We start from the raw sequence: 22,326 nt of genomic DNA, 5'->3' as shown, positions 1-22,326 counted from the left end.
TAAATCTTCAAGTAATGTTACAAACATGGATTGATCAAGTGCATTTTGAGCAAATATCACATCTCCAAAAACCATGAATATCAAAGGCATCAACTATCATCTTTTGCCCTGTACAACTTTTTCTTTAATATAATATATTATCATCTTTTGCCTGCAAAAAAAAAAAAAACATGAAATAGATTTTAAAATCTTTATCAAGAGATGGAAATGAAAATTTCATTCGTATTCTAAATTCACTTTTTGTAGGATAAGAACGCCATAATCTGCTATACCACTTCATAAGCTACAACAGAAATCTACTTGAGGTGAAAGTAAATGACATTCTTCGATGCATGGTTTTTGAACCGTCGTTGACCCGGACGATTGGACCATTCGGCTCAACAATCATCCAAACAACATTCTTCAATGCATGGTTTCTAAGGTGCCAAATATCCTTAACTTGGTTAATAACTTGCTAATCCTGGCGATTGAATTGTCGAATTGGCCAACAATTTTTACCGTTTTATTTAAATTAATTTTATTTTTAATTTACAATGAACTATCCATTTGGACGTAATGGTTGAAATATTGTCCAATCCAATAGGAAGGATATGCCCGGATTTTGAAATCAAACAAATTCGAGTATGATTAATGGTAGCGATGGTAATAGGAGCGTTTGGTATCATGTCTTTTTCGTATTATAGTCCAATCAATAACACCAACCATGCTGACTCAATTGGTGGGATCTCCGTTGGGGGTTAAGGGTACAGGGGATGGTAAACTTGACTTGATCCAACCATATAGGATCAATATGGCTTTAGGATTGGGTTAGAGTTTTGGTTCTTTAACTCAATAACACTAACCATGCTGACTCAATTGGTGGGATTTCCGTTGGGGGTTAAGGGTACAGGGGAAGGATTACCTCGTTTACCATTTAAGTATAGGAATGTCAATGGATCGGGTTAAATGGTAAATCCGATTTGACCCAACCATATAGGGTTGGATTAGAGTCAATGTATTTGGTTTTAGTGTTGGGTTAGGGTTTTGATTCTTCAACCCTAATTAGGTTTAGGTCGGGTTTGGGTTTTGGCTGACCTACTCCGTCACGTCATGATACCCTTCATATATAGAAAGTATTTTTATAACTTCTTGACTTCTAATTCTATAACTTTAAGATCTGTTGATTTTAATTTTTTTTTTCAAATGGAAAAAGTGACACTTTAGAATTTATAAAATAATTTCTTAACTCAAATTAATGAATTTTAGGTTTCAAAATATATTAAAAAAATATAATTAAAATGCTACCAGTTAGATTGGGTCAATATTAGACTGTATAGGATTGGATTGGGTTTGAAAATTATGTATTTTTAAGTTGGATTGGATCGGGTTGAGATGGTGGAGAGTCGAGTTAGGGTTGAGCAAACCTGTACCGAATCCGACTCATTGACATCCCTATGGCCCATTTCAAAAAAACCCTCAAATTTTGTAAGGGTATTTTTTGGTATTACACTAATTTTAACCCCAATCTTGTAAGGGTATTTTTGACATTTTCACTACTTTATTAACATTAATAACTACTATCATAGATTTTAAAACTTTTTTCCATGTTAATATTGTCAGGGAGGTACAAGGATTTTTCCTTTAATTATTAGTCTTATCATATGTTCTTTAATTTTCTCCCACTGAGTGCTGACTACTGAGAAGACCATTGCTCTCTCCCGCGTTTCGTCGATTTCCCCGATCGCTGTATTCTCTCACCTCCCGATCTCCTCTGCGTCTCTCCCTCTCTCAAATTCGATGGATTATGATTTCAGGAACAGAGCCGGACCTCCATACGATTCGCATATCCCTATGTACCGGTCAAACACCAGTTCGTCACCGTCACCATCAAGCCATCCGCACCATGGACCATCCCTCTACCCCAGAGTTGGTCAGCCCAGTCATGCCGTTATCCCTCCGGCTGGCCGGACGACTTCCTATCATCAGACGACTTCCCCATCCTGTAAGCTTGTACCCTCTCCGTTTCCATTTTTGTAATATAAATTTCTTGGTTTTCCATAATGATGTCATTCGGCAGCGCTAGACAAGAAATTGAATTCAAATTTAATCTGATTGCAGATACCTTCTTTCTTTTGTTGTTGTTAGGTTCTTCATATCTTGCCTGTGTTGGATGATTTTTATATTAATGATAGTTTAGGGTTCTTCATATGCTTTTTATATTAATGATAGGTTCTTCATATGCTTTCTATGTGTGTGCATATGCAACTACAAACCTTATAATCCCCCCGTATATCTCGACTTCATCATGAACTGTCACTAGAATCCATCGTTTGTTCTTGTACTTAAACGTATTTTATTTTATTTTATTTTCTAGGTGTTCGGCTTTCGATTTGAGGATGTATAACAAGTTCATTTTTTTTTTCTTTGGTTTACAGCAGGATTAGGCATGAGGGTTGCAATAAAACCCGAGTACCGAATAACTGCACCAGTAAGTCTCTTCTAGTACCCATGTTACCTTTACATCTTAAATTTATATCAGTCTTGTTGCAATTGCTTAACAATAAACTCATCATATATAATTAAATTCAGTGCAACGTATTCACATGTTCAACTGAAGAATTCAATTGTCTTTTGGACTTTCTCATTGTATGCTACTATGATATGAGGGAAGAATGAACTAATGATGTATATATTGAGGTTGACAATAGCAATTCCAAAAGGAAGTTGGATTCAAATTATAGGTTTTGCATTTCTTTACCTTATCATTTCACATTTATTATAACCCTAAATAGTTTCATGCATAAATGTTTATGATTCTTATTTGTTTTCGAGTACTCAATGTGGTTTTCTGCATGCTAACATGCTAAATTTGCAGCCTCAGCTGTCCCCGCAAATGGGAGATATTCCCCGAAGCACATTTCAGTTTGATTTTGAACTTGAGAAGAAAATTCTAGCTGAAGCAGAGAAGGAGAACCAAAATTGGAGCAGACTTGGGTTGGAAAACCTTCCATCTAGAGCTGCAGAATCAAATCCTTCTTCGGTATGGTTACTCCTTTGTTGACATTTTAATGATTTTCACCATTAAAAACCAGAAATGTGCCTATTTTGTTTACTTCTTTTGGATGAAAGTTCAACCTGGAAGCCCTAAGGAGGCATCAATTCAGAAGCAGAAGTGACCCATAATTCAACAGTTTTTCACCGGGATAAGAGTTAGAGAATCAGTGCACATAAAGAGTGTTTTCTGTCAAGGGTTGTTGAATTAGATTTCGTGTGACCCTTGTACTTCAAATCAATCAAATGTTTGCCTTACTCAATGAACTGCCTGTTTTTGAGGTTTTTTTTTTTTTTAATAAAAACAAGTTATTTTTGTTTTTACGCAGGAATAATTTGTGAAAATTGAAAATTTCATTGTCAAGCTGGAAACTGACAATATTATGTTTTGTGTAGGGTTCTTCCACAGATCCAGTAGTGAGCAAATACACTGCTTCAGGACTCAGCCGGGAAGCTGTGTCCCTTGCAGTAGCAAACTTTGGAGATAATCCAACAAAGGTATGCATTTATGTTGAGTTACCAACAAGATAGGGTGTTATTACATGATTGCATTTATATTTAAAACCTAGTGGTGCCTATATCATATTATGGCTTAGATGAAGGATGCTCTGAACCATGCATCTGATGGATCTTTACCTTAGAGGTTTCTGAGTAATGGGTATTTTTTGCTCCAATTCATGGTTCTTAATCTTCAAAAAGACTTTGGTGATTGAGTGACTTCAGTTATCTGATCACTCTGATATTTATTTAGTTTTTGGTTGGGAATTTGGGATATATTGGTGGGGCCTATCATGGAAAACCTTCTTTTGAAGTAATTGCATTCTTTTGGAGGTCAAAGTAAATTAAATAGATACTGATAAGTAAAATAAATAGATTTTAGGAGAACCAAGAACATAAAAGTTTTCTTGTTGTTGTTGTTGTTGCTAGGAGACATGGATGGTATATTATATATTCTGTTCAAGTGCAATTATAGGGATTGTTGTTACCAAAAAAGGGAAAAATAAATTAAAGAAAACTAAAACACAAACAAAAAAGAAGGATTAATGTGATTCAGTAGGGTGCCTACAACCATGAGTGAAGTTAGTTAGGTCAATTAATATAAAAACATATTGTAATATAAACCAAAATACAACAAGCCATAGAAAACCTCCCCTCCCAATAGCACTTTCCCTTGATGTTTTTCCCAATAGACACTATTCTTTTTTGAGGAACAAGAGGCACTGTTCTGGCATTAATTGATAATTTCCCATGTCACGAAAGGATTCATACACCAAAAAGCTAAGAGCATAAAAACATAGTTATTATTATCATTGTTCTTTGAATAGGTAATATTATTATATTGAACTCAAAAGGCAAAAGCCCCTGTACAATAGATTTCTGTACATGAAACCATGGTTTTTAAAGAGAGACCAGGTATAAACCCTTAAAGGAGCTTGTTTCTGGGATCTGGGTTTCTGATTCAATCAGGTGGTTGATGTAGATCAATTTGGATCAATCATATAACCTAAACATGAATGCCATATAACGTGTATATGTGCACCTAATGTTGTATACTTTATTCCAAGCTATTCTTCTTAAAAACTGACATTGTTTAAAAAGAATCCTCTTTGAATCTCCTAACATCCAATAGGGAGATGGCAAGGTGCCAACCAGCGGGTTCGTAAGGTCTCCTGGATTGGGATCAAATCCCGCCTGCACCTAGATTGGGGGGCTTATGGGTTGGGGGATGAGCTAACCCCCACTGTGTAGCCCTTCAATAGAAATAAAAGATAAAAATAAAAAAACATCCAATAGGGAGATGGTAACTGAGAAAGATATTAGAGTGCAAGAATGTGAACGTTCTCTTCGAAGTGAGTTCACAAATTCTCTCAAACCTCCTCTCCCTTTCCACACATAACTTCATGGTTGCATGCATGCAATTTTCAATCTTACATCTCTTCCATTGCCTTGTAGTTGCAGCAATAATTTCTTACATTAGAAAGAAAGAAAAAGGAAAATAGAGAAGGGGGATGGTTTCCCTCTTCTGTATTTCTCCCTCCTTGCATCATTCTCCATGGTATCATGGCTGCAATGCATGTCTTCCGCTCTTTGTCTCTCATTCTCTCATTCATATCCTCTTCAACCGTCTAAAATCTGCCTCTCCCTTGACAGATTCTCACCCCATCCAAAACTCTTGATTTTTCTCCATGTTCTAGTTTTTTTATTTGAAATCAAGAACCTCTTCTTTAAATATTTATGTTTACAACTTATCCAGATCAATAAAACTTGCTGGGTCTCACATAAATCTGTTTGTCTGTCTGGGCTTTCCAGTTTTTGTGCACATTGATCTGTCCTATAATAGAACCAATCCAGGCTTTTAGATGGTTCCTGGTTTTCTGGGTTGACTGAGTTGATCCTGTTTTTATAACTATGCCTGAGACCTGGGGTATGGAATTGTGTTAAACCCCAAAATCCATAACCAGGGAATGCTCCAAAGGGTTTTGCAGTCTCTTGCCTCAGTTGGTCTACCCTGAAAAGCAACCAATACCACATATTTATAACCTCGAAACCCAGAATATATCCTCAGAAGAAAATTAACAGAAAACTGTAATATATTGTTTCTTTTTTATTTCTTAAAATCAAAGAAACACCAAAAGGTTATAGTGGGAGAATTAGAGTTGGTTTCCTGATAGGAAACCTTTCCTAAAGAAATATGGTACATGACTTGAATTTCAAACCACATATCAACAGTATGGCAAGACTGTACAGAATCTGTACTCTAAATGTTACAAGTTTACTATATCATGACTGGGATACATAAGTAATTATTTCATTATTCCCTTCTATCTGTCTACCTGCTTTCGTTTATCCTTGCTATTTCTTTCTACTGCTCTCAAATGCCTGCTTGATTTCTTTTTCCATGCACACCAATTGTACTTCTGTATCATAACATAAAATGTAACCTGTCTCTTATTAGTTATCTGTACATTTTACATTGAAGCATCAAAAGCACCACTTGACACTGTTTATTCCATAAAGGTTCCAGTGATTATATTGCGTGCATTTGGCACCCACCAGATGTTTATCATGTTTCATCCTACATTTCAACTTCCATGCCTACATGAACTAAATTACTAGGCAAAAGGTTTTCTTATAGCTTAGAGGATGCCTTCATTTTCAGGTCAGGGAATTTGTAAAGGGGTACAACCTCCTCAGAGAAATGGGGTTCTCGCCTAACAGCGTTGCTGAAGCATTAGTAATGTATGATAATGATACAGACAAGGCATTGGCTCATTTTCTGAACAGTTCAACATGATGGTACTGGGAATTGATGGTGATTTGCAAGAATATCGAATGATGTTTTGTGTTTTCTCAAGTTCAGTAATTCAGCTTGGTTGTATAATCGTGAAAATGCTTAATCCTTGAAAAACCATTTGACATTGGGTGTGTATCTTTATTTCTTTTTTCTTCTATTTTTTTTTTCAATTTGGAGAAATAAAACCATCTGTTTTCTTTGTTAGTGTTGTCCCAGAAGTCATTGTTCATTTTGTACATTGTTGAAACTCTGATGTCGAGACCATGTTCAATTTGTATTTTGAACACTATACTTTTACCTGGTACCCAGACAGAACTGTCCGATGGATCTTTCACATCTTTCTGCACTAGGCATTTGCCAAACCTGGTAGAGTGGTAATTGATAGGGTGCCATGGTTGGGCTTATGAAAAAAACCTCTATTTTGGAAGGAGTACAAGTACAAATATGTAGAGCGCAAAACCTTATATTTTGTATTATCTTATATATATTTGTATTTGTACTCCTTCCAAACTGAGCCTAAGGTTTTTTTAGTTCGCAGGAATAGAGGTCTGGAATGGGCTGTTTGGTTGGGTGGAACCAGAATCTCATTCCCATTCATAAGGGAATGTCATTCCCCCATTTGAGGGAATGGCATTCCCTCTCCCGCCTTGGAATGAAATCCTATTTCAATTGAGCCCAATTTCTATTTCAATTCCTGTCTGAACCAAATAGAGTATGGGAATAGACCATTTTGTTGATTTTAATTCCAAATTCTGATTCCAACTCCAAACTAAATGGACCTTAAAATTATGATTTGAAATCTTTGGATGGGCAAGTTTATTAGCTGGCACTACGGTCTTTTCTTATCAACAGAGCCAAAACAGTAGGCCTCGGTGTAAATTTCGAATTCTCTCCCTTAATATGTTACTCTTACTCATTACATGAAGCAAAACAATGGAGGGGACGTCCTACTGTCCTAGCTCTGAGTACCCAGAAGCTTTGAGGTAGGCATTAGCAGTGGATGGGTCGGAGTATTGCCTGCTTTTATGCTCAAAATTTAAAGGTATGTTTGTTTTGCAGGAAAAGGGGTCTGGAATCGGAATGGGCTATTCGGATTCCAACTGTTTGTTTGGGTGGATTTGGAAGCGTATACTCATTTTTAGTGGAATGATACTCCCATTTGAGAGAATGGCCATTTCTTCCCCCTCCTGTGGAAATGAAATCTCATTTCAAATCATTCCAATTTCCATTCTGATTTCTGTTCAAACCAAATAGATTCTGCAAATAAATCATTCTAATTCCAATTCTAAAGGATTTTTTATTCCTATTGTACATCATTCTAATTCCAATTCTAAAGGATTTTTGATTCTTATTGTAAACATATTTTAATTCCGACTGTAAACCAAACAAATCCTAATTGTTTAATTTCTAAGATTTCGTTTGAGGATTTAATTTTGAAGACAATCTTTTCCTGATAAAACACAGTAAAATGGTAGATTGTGATCATTATGGTGACTTCAATTTTTTAAATGAACGGTTCTTTAATAATTAACAATCCCAGACATTATATTCATGCTACCCTTTTGCTTCGTGGGTAACCCACAAAGCACAATCCATTATGAAGCGGCTCACAGTATGCTTTGACGATACAATGTGATACATGGCACTTTGGATGTCAAGAGAGCTTGCACTTGTAGTTATCTATTAGTGAGTTAGACGCACAATTACTGAGCAAGGTGCATGTAGGTCCGCTTAGGGGTGAGCAAATGAGTACGTTCAACCAAGAATTGAATGGAACTGATCTTGAGCCAATTTTATTCAATCTGTTATCGGATAAGGTCTGGCTCCAAGCTTATCCTACCTGAACTGACCCCAAGAATCAGCCTTAGAACCAAATTTGTCATGAAATAAATTCCAAAACACTTGGAAATGGGGGAATTGAAGCTAAGCATTTGTGGTCACAAAGACTATGGTCTTATTTGACTATTGAGGCACTTAAGTGGTTTGTTCGTTTTTCTTTTATTTAATATTTGAATGTATATAATAAAAAATGTAAAAGGTAATATTTACAAAATTTGAATTATAATGATAAATTTTGAAGGATGTATGTGTATTCTTCTTCTTCTTCTTCTTCTTCTTCTTATTATTATTATTATTATTATTATTATTATTATTATTATTATTATTGAAAATCAATTTTTTAAAGAACATGTTTCATTTTTTTAGGGGGGAGGGGGGTAAAGAAAGAATAGGTTTCATAGGTAGACCCTATAACTGGAACTACTAAGGTCAGCATCAGCCCTGGAATCGATCTTGACAGGATAAGTTTCAATTCCACAAACTTGGAACCATGTAACCAAACTGAACCAACTCAAGCTCACCCCTATCCACTGACTTTACCCTAGAGAATTTATAATTACATTGATTTGATTGTGCCTCCACTTTTTGAAGGATGCTGCATGACGAATTCAACTAATATGGAGTGAAGATACAGTTTGAGAGAGAGAGAGAGAGGTTTTGGATTTAGAATTGAAGGAGGGAAAAAAATTCTGATATGAGTCCATCAAGTGGAAATCTAGTACAATCATGGAAGACCAAAACAAGGGGGAAGCTTCACTTGGTTTCTAAACTATAAATGTTTAAAAAAAAGGGAAAATCTATGATGCAGAAAAGATATGGTATGAAAAGAGCTTTGGCCAATCAAAGCCTACCCATGAATTTTGATAAATAACACTTAATTCGCTATCACCTTTATAATTTCAATTGATTGGTCAAATGCTTTTCAGAATATCATATCTTTTCCTTATCATAGTCAAACTCAAAAAAAAAACCCTTCAAATTTCAATACTAGTCTTGCCACATGGTGAAAGGGGAGAATATCCATCAGTTTCAAATAAGACATTCAAATTTTACGCCAAACAAAGAGCTACGGCACCGAAGCCCAGTAAATCAATTGATCCAATACTCATTATATTGTAAAAAAATAAATATTTACTTAGGCTGTGTTTAGTTGCAATGCAAATAAATTTTTGCTGATGCAAAACCATGGCAGTGCAAATGATTTTAATGTAAAATTTGACCTATTTTTGTTTCAAATTTTAGCTTATTTTATTTGATTGCAGTACTAATAACGTAAATTAAGACATAAAGCAGAATAAAGTAAAATCCAAAACAAAATTAAACAAGAAATTGTATTTTTTACATTTGCATCCCCATGCATTTGTACACTGCAACCAAACACAGCCTTAGACAGTTTGGGAGGAGTACAAATACAAATATATACAATATAAATATATACAAAATAATACAAAATACAAAGATTTACGCTTTACATATTTGCATTTGTACTCCTTCAAACTGAGCTTTAACAATTTCTTTGTATAGTATTATTTGGAAATGGTTGATAACATTGGCTAATGATGCATAGCAGCAATATGAACGGTTTCTTGTATCACTTTGGAGAGAAACGGGTAACTAGGAGAGTGGTGGGAGGCAGATAGAGCTTTGAGGGACGAGAGTCGGACTGGATGTGGAAGAGTGTAATTATTTTCGAGAAACAAAAAAAAAATAAATAAATAAAGGATTAATTACTTATATATTTGAGAAATTACTTATATATACCTTATATATTTGAGATATTTCAAAGGTCAAATTTAATAGATAAAATTTAAAAGATAAAAATGTCTTTAAACATTCATTCAATTTTCAAAATATGTCATTTTCTTTCATTCTTTCTTCTTTTTCAGACCTCTCTCTCTCCACACCTAAGACTGAGACAGACTACACGTATCCACTGAAACTTTGAAAGATCGATGCAACTTCTTTGAAGAAATTGGAGCAGTGTGGGGCTTTCAGTTTTCATCTAAGAGCCTGAGGTCCACATTTCTAGGCATGTGGAGCTTTCATGAGATCTGTGTTTCAGATTCTGCATAGAGACGTCAAAAAAGGACAACTTCACTTTGTCTTCTGTATTGAATTCGTGCCTCCATTAGCAACAGCCCAAGATCTAGTTGCAGAACTACTCAAATCTGTATTTCAGAATCTGAATTTGGAGAACTTCAATTTCTTGAAACCCAGGTGTCGCTTCATAAAAATCAACTACCCACTTGCCCCAAAACCATCCCTAATTTAAAATTACTCAAACCTCTAAATTCCAAGGAGGATTCCTCATCAATCACTGAGGGCAGCCCTGGTTTCTGGAAGATGAGCATGAAAAAGTACCTAAGAAGCACTTCAAGAAGAAGACCATTTGTAGCGCTGTAATGAAATGGGACTCGTTCATTACTATAATCAAAAGGAGATTCAAGAAAAGAACCATAGGAAGGGAGAGCTCAACGAATGATTGAACCTACATCAAAACCATCCTCTATAAACACCTCCACTGGACGATAATTGGCGATGGAAGCATCCTACATCAAAAGCATCCTCTAATCCTACAATTTAGATGAAGAAAGAGAATTTTTGTCGGTGTTAATCTCAGCTTGAGATATCAGCTTCGGTGGAGTTTTTATGGAGCTGAAGTATGTGCCATTGGTTGGTTTTATAAGAACATACCCAGATTCTAGCCATAGTTTTCAAGGCGCCAAGGCGAGGCTAGGCAACAGGGGGGCCTAGTCGCCTAGGTGCACGCCTAGGCAATGGATTTTTTTTAACTAAAAACATGTATCCTAGGGTAGTTTTTTAGGTTCCATAATCATATTTCCTTAATAAATATTCATAATTTTTATTAGAAAAGTGTTAAGCTTCATGTTAAGTATAGAAAAACAACATATTTCAACAAATTCATGAGAAGAAAAAGAAGAAAGAAAAGAAAATTCAAAAAATACAAGGGTTGAACCCCTATTTCTGTTATAGGAAAAGAGGAGAAGAAAAGTGGAAGAAAAAGAAGAAGAAGAAATTACTATATAAAAACACAAAATTAGTAAAGAAAAAGAAGAAATGTGTTGATTGACAATATTTTATGTTATTTCTTACTTATTGGTTTAGGTTTTGAAGTCATGGAGGGTTCAATACAACATTTAGCAATGTTTGTGTTGATTAAACCCTAACAATTAAGAAAATAACAAAAGGAAATTAATATGTAAACACACAAAATGAATATTTAAGTTTAAAAATGTCTATTTTATAATTATAACCTCAAAAAATTAAGAATATAAAAGTTTGTTATAACACGCTATAGAAAATTGCTTGGCGATTAGGCGAGGAGAGACTCCAAGGGTGCCTTGTTGCCTAGGCGCTGCCTTAACAACTATGGTTCTAGCTAAAGAATAAGCTGTTTTTTTGTATTAAGCTCATCAGGTAGGGTTAAAAATGTGGATTCTCAATTCTGGTTTAAATTTATGGGTTTTGGTTTTTAGTCATAGAGCCTATGGGGCAATATTGGTATTATAAAAAAAGTTAGAGTAAGGCACTAATGGTTCTAAATGGTCCATTAGCAGTGGCCCTATATATTATGTGGGAATGGCCAACAAGGTATGTATAAGTAGGTTTTGAAAGTTCAAGGTACGTTTAAGTAGTTTCCTAAATGTACAGGGTATATAAGTAATTAACCCAGAAATAAAATAAAACTCAATTACTTTCTCTTATAATTGTATAAAATCTCTATGAGTTGGATCTCACATCGATTTATGTCTAATTCAAATTAAATTTGGATTGCTATGTGATATTTAATAGTATAAATATATTAAACTAAAAATGTTCAAAATAGTTGTATTAATAAAATGAATTAAAAATGATTTTGATATTATATTCTATGAGCAGAATTAATTGAAAATTATTTACATTAAAATTGGATTAAGAAAATTTAGTAAAAATACATCATTTAAATCAGCTTTACTAATAACAATATAAGTTTTAAGAATATATGAACATATACATTTAAATCAAATTGAATTGGACTATATCAATCCAATGGGGTGGATCCATATTCGATTAATTTATAAATATATTGAATCCGGACAATCGGATAACCTTTTGCAGCCCTAGTTATGGGTAAGATCTTTTAAAATGTTTGAAAGATCATGCAATTGGTTTAACACCCCCTTTATAGGACAATTCAGAACTAACCTCAAGAATCCTACTCACACCTACCCACATGACATTACAACTTGACATTGGGAACATCTCCCCATGAATGAATGGTAACATGTAATCGTTTGGGTCTTTGAGATCTCAAGGAAGAAATATACAAATGTTGAAGCACATGGGAGGTTTTCTAGCCATCCCACTAGGAGTAATTGGGTGGCAGCTTCCAATATTGTTCATGAAGCCATGAGCTAGTGGAGATTAGGGCTTTAGCTGGCAATTCAGAATTGGTGACCCAAAAAGCTTTTGAATTTTTCACAAAAATAGACAAGCAGTGGGGGAACATGCAAAAAGGCGTGGGTAGGATGAAGAGTCAAAGCCATGAGACACAAGTTTTAGGTCTAAAGAAGGGTTGCTCTTTTGCTCAAGTAGTTGTTTCAGGTGCTAAAAGATCAGGCCCTTTTAATTTGAATTTTGTTTATTTAAAAGGAAAAGAAGAAGGTGTGGCTGAGGGCTCTCTATCAAGAATAGGAGATGTTGAACTGTCGGCTGAACCTGTGAACCAGTTGGAGGGGAAGTCCCACTTAAAACCTCATGTTACCTATCATGTGAGTTTTGTTGGGCCAAAATCTTTTGGGCCTAATGTTCTCCTGTTGGTAAAGGGCAATAGTGAGCCTCTTAAGTATGGCTCATTACAGTTTAATAAAGAAGCATGTGACCCTTAAACATGCACGTGACTAGGGCAGGACCTCTTTTAGATGAAGGTAAAGTTCTACCTTCGTCTTCCTTGATGCATGTCATTGCTATGGATTCTAGCAGTTGCTCTATTAACAGCTCGATGAAATGGGTACCAATAGAGAAGTTTGTTCGCTCGTCACCTGAGAGATGAAACCCTAGATGTTTGCGATGTAATGAACCAGAGCTGTGAGACTGGATAGATTTAGAAGAGGAGGATTCTGACTACGAGACAGAATCCGATGACACAACAAGCATCGATAGTGTGGAGTTATAGGATCCCAAGGATCCTCGCGAGGAGGGAAGTTTAAATACTAAACAACTCTTTCTGGAAGAGGAGACGTTTGATTCAATTGGTGACGAGATTAGCAAATTATAGTTGATTGTGGGTGAAAGTCAGTTGGGAGCGACTATTTCGAATCTTGTTCAAATGGAAAGCTTTTTATTCCCTTTCTTGGCCAATAAGGAAGAGGATATGTGGCCAATAAACTTGGAGGCCACACAAGTTCCCTCTCTTCCTGCAAACAAGTCCCCTAGTATAGTTCAGACAGAAATGGCTATTGGTTTTAAGGGGTAGGACCATCCTTTGCAATCTTGCACAGAGACTCCAAATAGGAATAATCTATTAGAGGCTGATTTTACTTGTAAGTTTGACAAAGAATTGGCTAAACATGGTATACCTCTACAGCTCGTTAAAACACAGGGAAAGGATTTTGCCCATACTCACAATATTGGACCTTCACCTTTTGACATCTTCCCTTCAACTCCCATGGAACTAGGTATACTTGTCCATTCAATTTTAGATACTAGCTTGGGTTCTTTGCCTAAAACAGGTGCTCTGGCTTCTCAACTAGAAAGGATAGCTAGTAGTGGAAGGGGTGGAGGTCTCCAATTGGGAGAAGGTGAGAGAGATCTAGATCTAAAAAGGAGAAAGGAAGAGGAGCTAGAAAGGATTTGGGACCAAATTTTTATACTATTAGAGGAATATAAACAAAAAGAGGAATCTCTAGATACAAATACAGAGAAATTGATTCCTTCTAGCAAAAAATAAAAAATAAAAAAACAAAAAAAAACAAAAAACAAAAAGATCAGAAGTGGAGCGACTAATTTCGGATATTGAGGGGGACATTGAATTTAGTGGGAGAGGGGAGAGAAGGAAGGGTTCCAAGTAGAGGGGGGAAGTGACTGATGGATCTTCTATATGTGTTGCCAATGAAAATAGTTAGTTAGAATGTGAGGGGGCTTGGAAGTGCTAGCAAAAGAAGGCTAACAAAAGATTTGTTGAGAAGAGAAAAGCCTGACACTGTAGTTCTTCAAGAAACTAAGTGACTAGAATTAGATAGAAGGTGGGCAAGAAGTGTTTGGAAAACTAGAGGAGTGAGATGGACTTATGCACCTTCTTCGGGGTGCCTCGGGGGGAATAGTCACTTTTTAGAAGAATATGTGGTGGAAGTTCTGGAGGAATTAATAGGCAATTTCTCAATTTCTTTAAAACTTAGGAACTTGGAGGATGGCTCGTGTGGGTGCTGACAAATGTGTATGGGCCCAACAACCATAGAGAGAGAAATGAGTTTTTGGATGAGCTCTATGCAATTAAAGGATTATAGGAGGGCCCTTAGTGCTTGGGTGGGAATTTTAATGTAATTAGATTTATAGAGGAATCAAACAACCCCCAATAGACAATTACAACCAATATGAAGAAGTTCAATGATATAGTCAATCTTGTGAGTTAAAGGAATTTCCATTACTTCAATCCATCTTTACTTGGACTAACTTCCAGGAAAACCCAACCTGCTCAAAGCTGGACCGTTTTCTCTTTAATGTAGTTAAGGAGAATCTTTGGAGGGGTTTGGTGACAAAAGCCTTGCCTAGAGTCACCTCTGATCACTACCCTATTGTGTTAGGACAAGAACGGTTAGGTGGTGGGCCTAGGTCTTTTAGATTTGAGAACATGCAGTTGATGCACCCATATTTTGTAAAGGAAGTTGGAAAATGGTGGACTAAGGAATTGATGGGTGTAAAATAGAAAGGAGTTTGGTTCCACAAAAAACTGAAAATGTTGAGGGCCAAAATAAAAGAGTGGAACATAGATCAATTTAGGATAATTGAGGAGCACAAATCCAATTACTTTCAAGCATTGGGGCTTTGGATGAGAAGGAAGACTAAAGAACAATGAATGAGTAGGAGAGGGAGTCAAGATGGAAACTAAAAGAAGAATTGGAAGAAGTTCTCTATAGAGAGGAAATTTCTTGGAGACAAAAGTCAATGCATAGATGGATCAAAGAAGGTAATGGGAATACCAAATATTTTCATGATTTGGCCAATGGAAAACGGAGAAAGAATTCTATAACCAAATTAGAAATTGATGGAGAAATTTTCTCCTCTTAAGAATAGATAGCAAGGATTTTTGTAGACTACTTCAAGTCAAGGATGAGATGACCTTTAAACATTAAAGAGAGGCTAGAAGGCTTAGAGTGACCAAGACTAGACGAGAGCATTTTAGGTTGGTTGGAAAGGAGCTTTGAGGAAGAAGAAATCAAATAAGCGGTGTTTTCTATGGATAAATTAAAGGCACCAGGTCCAGGTGGTTTCACCATGGCCTTTTACCAAGGTTATTGGAGAATAATTAAGGAGGATCTATTTGAGGTTTTCAAGGAGTTTGAAGAGAAACATGTGATTAGCCCTGGAATAAATGCCACTTTCTTAGCTCTCATTCTGAAAAAGATTGATGCTAAACACCCAAAAGACTATATGCCCATTAGTTTGGTGATGAGCATCTATAAAATCTTCACAAAGGTGCTATCCTTAATGATCAAAGTGGTCTTACCATCTATCATTAGTCAAGATCAAGGAACTTTTGTACAAGATAGGCAGATAACCGATCAAATCCTAATAGAAAATGAGTGTGTGGAGGATATGAGGAAATTAGGGGGCCCAGGCTTTGCTTACAAGTTGGACCTTGAGAAGGCATATGATATGGTGGACTGGAGTTTCCTCTTGGAGATACTTAGGACTTGTGGGTTCGGGGAGAGATGGTGCTTATGGATGATTGGTTTCCTCACTTCAGTTCATTACTTTGTGCTAGTGAATTGAGTGGTAAATTATTTCTTTCCAGCCTCACTTCAGTTCATCTTTTTCCTTTTCATTTTTACTTTGGTGGTGAATGTGCTGAGTAGATTGATATCAAAAGTAGATAGGGAAGGGGTAATAAATGGTTGGAAGATCGGAAAGAATAATGTCTCTGTAACTCATCTCTAGTTTATAGATGATATTATCATTTTCTGTGAGGGAAGTGAGCCAAGAAGAGTGGGAAATCTTAAGAATATAATATTATGCTTTGAGAGAGTTTCCAATTTAAAGATCAACTTTGAAAAAAGTTGTGTAGTAGGGGTAAGTCTGGCTAACAATGAAGTTGGGTCTATTGCAAACTCTTTGGACTACTCTATTTCTTCTTGGTCCTTGACTTATTTGGGTTTACCTTTGGTGGGAATCCTAGGGAAAGCAGATTTTGGTACCCAATTGTTGAAAAATTTGAAAGGAAGTTGGTAGCTTGGAAAAAGAATTATATCACTATGGGAGGAAGAGTAACTTTGATTAAGGCTACACTTGCTAATTTACCAATTTATTATCTCTTTGTGTTTAGGATCCCTCGTAGGGAGGCTAAGAAATTAAAAAAATTGATGAGAGATTTTCTTTGGGAACCAAGGGAAGAGAAAAATGATCACTTAGTTAATTGGGAGATAGTTTGTCGGAGTAAAGAGGTAGGAGTTTTGGGATTAGGGAATTTGGACCTAAAAAAATGAAGCTTTATTGGGAAAGTGGCTATGGAGATGGCCTCTAGAAAGAGAAAGTTTGTGGCATAGGGTTGTGCTTAGTATTCATAGTTGTTCTCTCTTTGGTTGGGTTGTTGGGGTATCTCAATGGACTACCTAAACAACATTGTGGAAGGCAATGAATGACATCCTCCCCAATTTCCTTAAATTTGTAAGGTATGACACTTGCTTCTGAAATTTGGTTCTTTTTTGGGAAGACTCTTGGGTGGATAGTCAACCTCTAAAAGACCTATTTCCTTCTCTATATGCCATTTTCCTTTATAAAAATGAGGTTATCTCTATCTTTATTCCCCCCTCCAATTTTACCTTTATCCTTGAATTGGGACTTTGGTTTTCATAGGGGCTTAAGGGAGGAGGAGCTTTCTTGTGTTATTGAGCTTCTATACATTCTAGAGAGTGTTTGCTTGGACCCCTCTTCTTCTAATAAAAGGGTGTGGACTCCTATCCCAAAAGGTTCTTTCACTTGTGCATCATTCTTTTAATCCCTTTGTTTGAGTATTTTTTTTAGCCATTCCCAGTGAAAGAAGTTTGGACAAAGCCTATGCCTCCCAAAATTGTTGTTTTCTACTAGTAAGTGTACCTTGGAAAGATTAATACTTTGGAGAACTTACAAAAGAAAAAAGTCTTTCATTTGTTTATCGCCAAACTGGTGTGAGTTGTGCAATTCTCATAATGATGACTGTTACCACTTACTGGTTTCTTGTACCTTTGTTGTTGCTCTTTGGGACTGGATGTTTGTTTTGTTTGGATGTAGGTAGAATAAACCAATGGAGGTAAAATCACTATACTCACCAACTACCTTTGCTTGCCTAGAAAAAAGAGGGAGGAATATGTGGAGATGTTTCAGAGCAGCCACCCTATGGACAATTTGGGAAGAAAAAAATGCTAGAATTTTCCAAGATAAAGAGAGGTTCTTTATAGAAGTGAAGGAATGTATCTTAACCAAGGCTATCCATTGGTTGAAATCCTTGGCTTCTTTCAACTCTTTTTCGTTTGATGACATCTGGAAGAATTGGGCCACAATTGCACACACTTTGGTTAGAAAAACAAGAGCCACTACAGTTTGGGTAACTCCCCTAGAAGGGATTTTTAAACTAAAATTTGACGGAAGTAGCCAGGGTTAACCTAGGACTGTCTGGCATTGGATGAGTATTGAGGAATGAGAATGGCAACATCATATCCTTATTCTTAGGCCCGACAGGGATAGGGGGATCTACAAGAGCTGAGATATTGGCTGCAATACAAGGAATTCAGATTGCTAATCAACTAGGAGTGGAGAACCTATTGATTGAAGGGGATTCTAAGGTGATTATGGGCTAGCTGTCAAATCTAGATCCAGTTGTTTGGAGTTATAGATATCTCATCAAAAAAGTTAAATGTTTAACAAGGCACATAACATGTAGATATCAGTGGGGGGTAGGGAGGCAAATGCCTTGGCTGATCATCTTTCTAAATAGGGGTCTATTAGGGACCATTTATTTTGGGCAGTATTGTAATTTTATTTATGATTTCTCATAATGTTTAGGGGAGATTACATTTCGTGCCTCTCCAAGGGATTCTTGTAAAATCTTATTTCTCTTATTTAATGAAATTATTTTCAATTATCAAAAAACAATGGAACAATAGAGCTTTCATGAAGTCTTTGATGAGAAGGTTGTGAATCATATCTTGGATATCTGCCTTCCTGACTTGGGTACAATGATGTGAATCTGGTCCTCACACCCACCTCATAGCACTAGTACATGGGAACATCTCCCCACAAATGAAAACATGCAAGTATGAGAGATGTTCCCAATGTGCAATTGCAACGTGCTATGAGATGGGCGTGATGAGAAAGTCTGAACTCCAATGGTGTTGGATATATGATTGCCAACTCCACATGGCTGATAGACAACAACTTTTGGTTTCTAGTCTTTAGAGGCTGATGATCCTTGTCCACCTTAGGAGTTGGGATCTTCTACCAACAAAACACATTCCAATCCTCTGCCAACTTGATCTAACACTACACATCTCACCATGAGATGTGGTGTGAGATCTTGTTGGTAGGTTGTTGGAATGTATTTTGTTGGCAGGTGATCCGGACTCCCACTTTAATGCATGATAGTTTCAGGATACCTTACTTGAAAGCTCTAGCGGCGTGTTGTTAATGATGTTCTTCCTACCACAACAACTTTGCATTCATTTTTGGGTAAATCCCTTAAACCTTCCCTCAACTTTGACCGGTCCTTAAACCGCCCCTAGCTATTGGGGATAAATGGACTTATACACTCTATCTGTTACTTAACCATTAAAAATCTAGCACCAACTGTTGATGTCATGGATTTAAACATATTATAATGCCATTTTTTACTCTTATGTGAAATCATCAAATATTTGATGACTAAAATATCCTTAAACATTTAACCAAAAAAATACCCTTAAATATTTAACGAAAAAAATACCTTTAAATTTATCTTTACTAAAAAAATGAGTTTTATACCATAAAAAGTGAAATACTAAAACATATTTACTCATATTAACAGTTTAATTAAGAGTAAAGTCAGAATTAAGAAAAATCTATTAATTTGAGAGGAGGAATTAGTATGAGTATAATAAATATTTAGAGTCTTTATCCACTGAGAAGGGGTATGTGAGCCTCTTTATCCCCAAAAAGTCAAGGGAGGTTTAGGAGCAAGTCAAAGTTGAGGGGAGGTGCCTTCTCAAAAAAACTCAAGGGAGGTTTAATGTTTTTACCTTTTTTTATTGCCTAGTGCATGATGCAACCTATTTGGTTTAGATCAATACTAAATATGAGAATGGATGGAGGTCCTAATAAGAATATAGGTGAATAGATGGAGGTTTGGTGGTGATTAGGTAATACCCATCTTAATGATATTCACTTTATGCAATATGGTATGGTCTTTGATCCTTTGGTTTATTCAGTGAGTATTCGGTAGTGTGAAAATATCATTTTGGTCCTATTTACGATAAAATGTGGTGTTCTACTTTGTGTGGTTAGTCCCCGTCCACAAGATAACGTGGACAGGGACAAACCACACCACAATTTATCATCCACAGTATTTTCTCGTGGATGAGTGACATTATGGTGTTGACAGTTTGTAGGAAGGGTTCAGTGTAAAGCAGGTGCGTTAACACTGGTCCAACTACTCTCATTTTATTTAATCATTTAATAATTTAATTTATATTGAAATTATTTTTAAATTGTTTTTTGGTGAAGATAATATTATAATGATAAATATATATATATATTTTTTATATTTATTAGTAATTACATATTGGTGTTTTATTTATCCATTATTATTTTATATTATTATTTCAAATTATTTTTGGCTTAAATTGTGTTTTTTTTCCATTCATGATTTTATGGGTGCAAATGGATCGGATCATCCAATATAATTCTAATACTATTTTTGTTAGATTCAGATAACCCTTTGTTGGATTTTTGGATCGGATCCAATTGGAATTCAGATCACCCTTATCCGATCTGATTCAACCTATATATGTATATATTAATATTATCTTATAAAAATACATGCATATATTAATATATTTATTAATAAATATGTTTATATTGCATTTTTGTAATTTTTTTTATAAAAAGACATGTATATATTAATATATATGATGAAAATAGATGAAAAGATATTTATTTTTTCTATTTTTTCTTTTAATAATTTATTAAAATTTTTCATAATTTGAATAGGATCGGATTAGATTAAGATATCTGAAATCCTTAATGGATTCGAATTTGAATCATCGTTTGTGAGATCCAATCAAATCTTCTTGGATTGGATTCAGATATACCTTTATTCAAATCTGATTCGATCCATTTGCATCCCTACATGATTGATTGTGTAAATTATCCCACAAGTTAAACATGAGATGTATGGAATCAATAGGTGTGGTGTGGACAAATTCACACACCTACAGAATGCCCCTATGGGTATAGACAATTTTTATCCACATAGTTTTGTCCATAGCTCAAAATAAGTGTAAGTAGTGGTGTGGTGTGGATTAGTCCCTACCATAGAGTGTGGTGTGGACCAGTCTACACCCACTAGTTTTTCATCCACGTTATAGAACACCCCCTTAGTGGTATTGGAACCAATGTTTTAAAAACCAATCTAGAGGTTCAATTTCTTAAAAAGGGTTTTTGAAAAAAATAGTGGACCAAGGCACCTTATGACACATATGCGAAAAGTTATCCAAAATAAAAAAAAAATCACTTTAATTGGACATCCGAGCACAATGTTCTGGTCTATAGAAGTTTGCATACACATTTAGTGTCATGGTCATTGGGTTGAATTAATTAATGTTTTAACTATCTAGGTCGGATAATGTTTTAACTATCACTATCATGGTCATTTGGCGGGCCAGATCGGGCCGTGCTTGCTACCTCTGGAATACTTTAGAGGTTTGGTCTAACACGGCCTATAGCATGGATCCAAGTAGGCCTGGGCCGGATTGGTCCGCGGGCCAAACCTTGGGCCAGAGCAGTCCATGAAAGGTATATTCAAAAAAATTAAAAAAAATGAAAAATTCGAAATAATTGAAAAAGCTAAAAAAATTATTTTATATGTATATATATGTTTATATATGAAATAATAAATTGAAAATAAAAAATTAGAATTGGAATAAAATACTATAATAAAATTGAAAACAATATATATATATATATAATTGTTATTACATATACGAGCCATGAGTTCATGCAAATTGCAATCTAGGAGTGAGAGTAGTGATTCGTGATCACAATGAAAATTATTTGTTCTCCAGTGCTGTTCTAGCTAGTATGTTGACCCATTGAAGCAAAAGTTCAAGATTGTCAACATTACCTTCAATTTGGGTTGGAATTCCCTTCAAAGTAATGTGATCGAAGGTGATTGGCAAAATATGCTATGGTCTGTTTGATTGTCGAGAAAGAATGGGATGAGAAAGGATGATATGAGAAGGGATGGGATGAGAAAGAAAAATGTATTTTCCAACTTGCAATCCGGTGTTTGGTTGTTGATACCAAATATGTGAGAAAATTAATTTTTGAGTGTTCGTCAAACTGTGGTTCCAGCTCCAGACCAAGCAGAGCACGAGCCAGGTATGCAACAACAGCAAAATGATTTCCAGGAGAAAGTAAATGTGGAGGTAGTAAAGTGCCAGGATGACCTTGGGATGCAGATATGGTCTTTAGTCGTAGGCATGGATCAATAGAGCTACAAGTAAACCTTTCGTGGCGTAGTTTAGCAGCGATTTGGTGCCGTTTTTGGTTATTTAGAATGATGGATTTTGTTTTTTTATTTTGATAGGAAAACAGGCTAAGGAGATGAAACGGAAGAGAGAGACGGATGGAACAGAAGCTTAAAGATACTAAAACTGAGATCCATACCTTGAAGTTATTAATCTCCCTGCCCATTCTCTCTCTCTCTCTATGCTACA

The 22,326-nt window shown here is 35.6% G+C and overlaps 1 protein-coding gene across 1 annotated transcript; it reads left to right on the top strand.

Moving 5' to 3' along the window:
• Nucleotides 1-1,583: 1,583 nt before the first annotated feature.
• Nucleotides 1,584-6,529, top strand: LOC148845811 (uncharacterized). Its single transcript, XM_088955158.1, has 5 exons — nucleotides 1,584-1,981; nucleotides 2,415-2,467; nucleotides 2,855-3,019; nucleotides 3,427-3,528; nucleotides 6,191-6,529. Exons 1-5 carry the CDS (start codon nucleotides 1,777-1,779, stop codon nucleotides 6,323-6,325), a joined length of 660 nt encoding a protein of 219 aa, XP_088811284.1. The 5' UTR covers nucleotides 1,584-1,776; the 3' UTR covers nucleotides 6,326-6,529.
• The last annotated feature ends 15,797 nt before the right edge of the window (nucleotides 6,530-22,326 follow it).

This window comes from Nelumbo lutea, chromosome 7 (assembly GCF_056320005.1).
Source record: "Nelumbo lutea isolate HS-2025 chromosome 7, American lotus-T2T, whole genome shotgun sequence".
Lineage (NCBI taxonomy): Eukaryota > Viridiplantae > Streptophyta > Magnoliopsida > Proteales > Nelumbonaceae > Nelumbo > Nelumbo lutea.
This window is presented reverse-complemented; position numbering and strand designations above follow the sequence as displayed.

Coding starts and splice junctions, on each gene's coding strand:
- LOC148845811 (XM_088955158.1), top strand. CDS start 1,777: ATGGATTATGATTTCAGGAACAGAGCCGGACCTCCATACGATTCGCAT. Junction 2,468..2,854: donor AGTACCGAATAACTGCACCA/GTAAGTCTCTTC, acceptor CTAAATTTGCAG/CCTCAGCTGTCCCCGCAAAT. Junction 3,529..6,190: donor TTGGAGATAATCCAACAAAG/GTATGCATTTAT, acceptor CTTCATTTTCAG/GTCAGGGAATTTGTAAAGGG.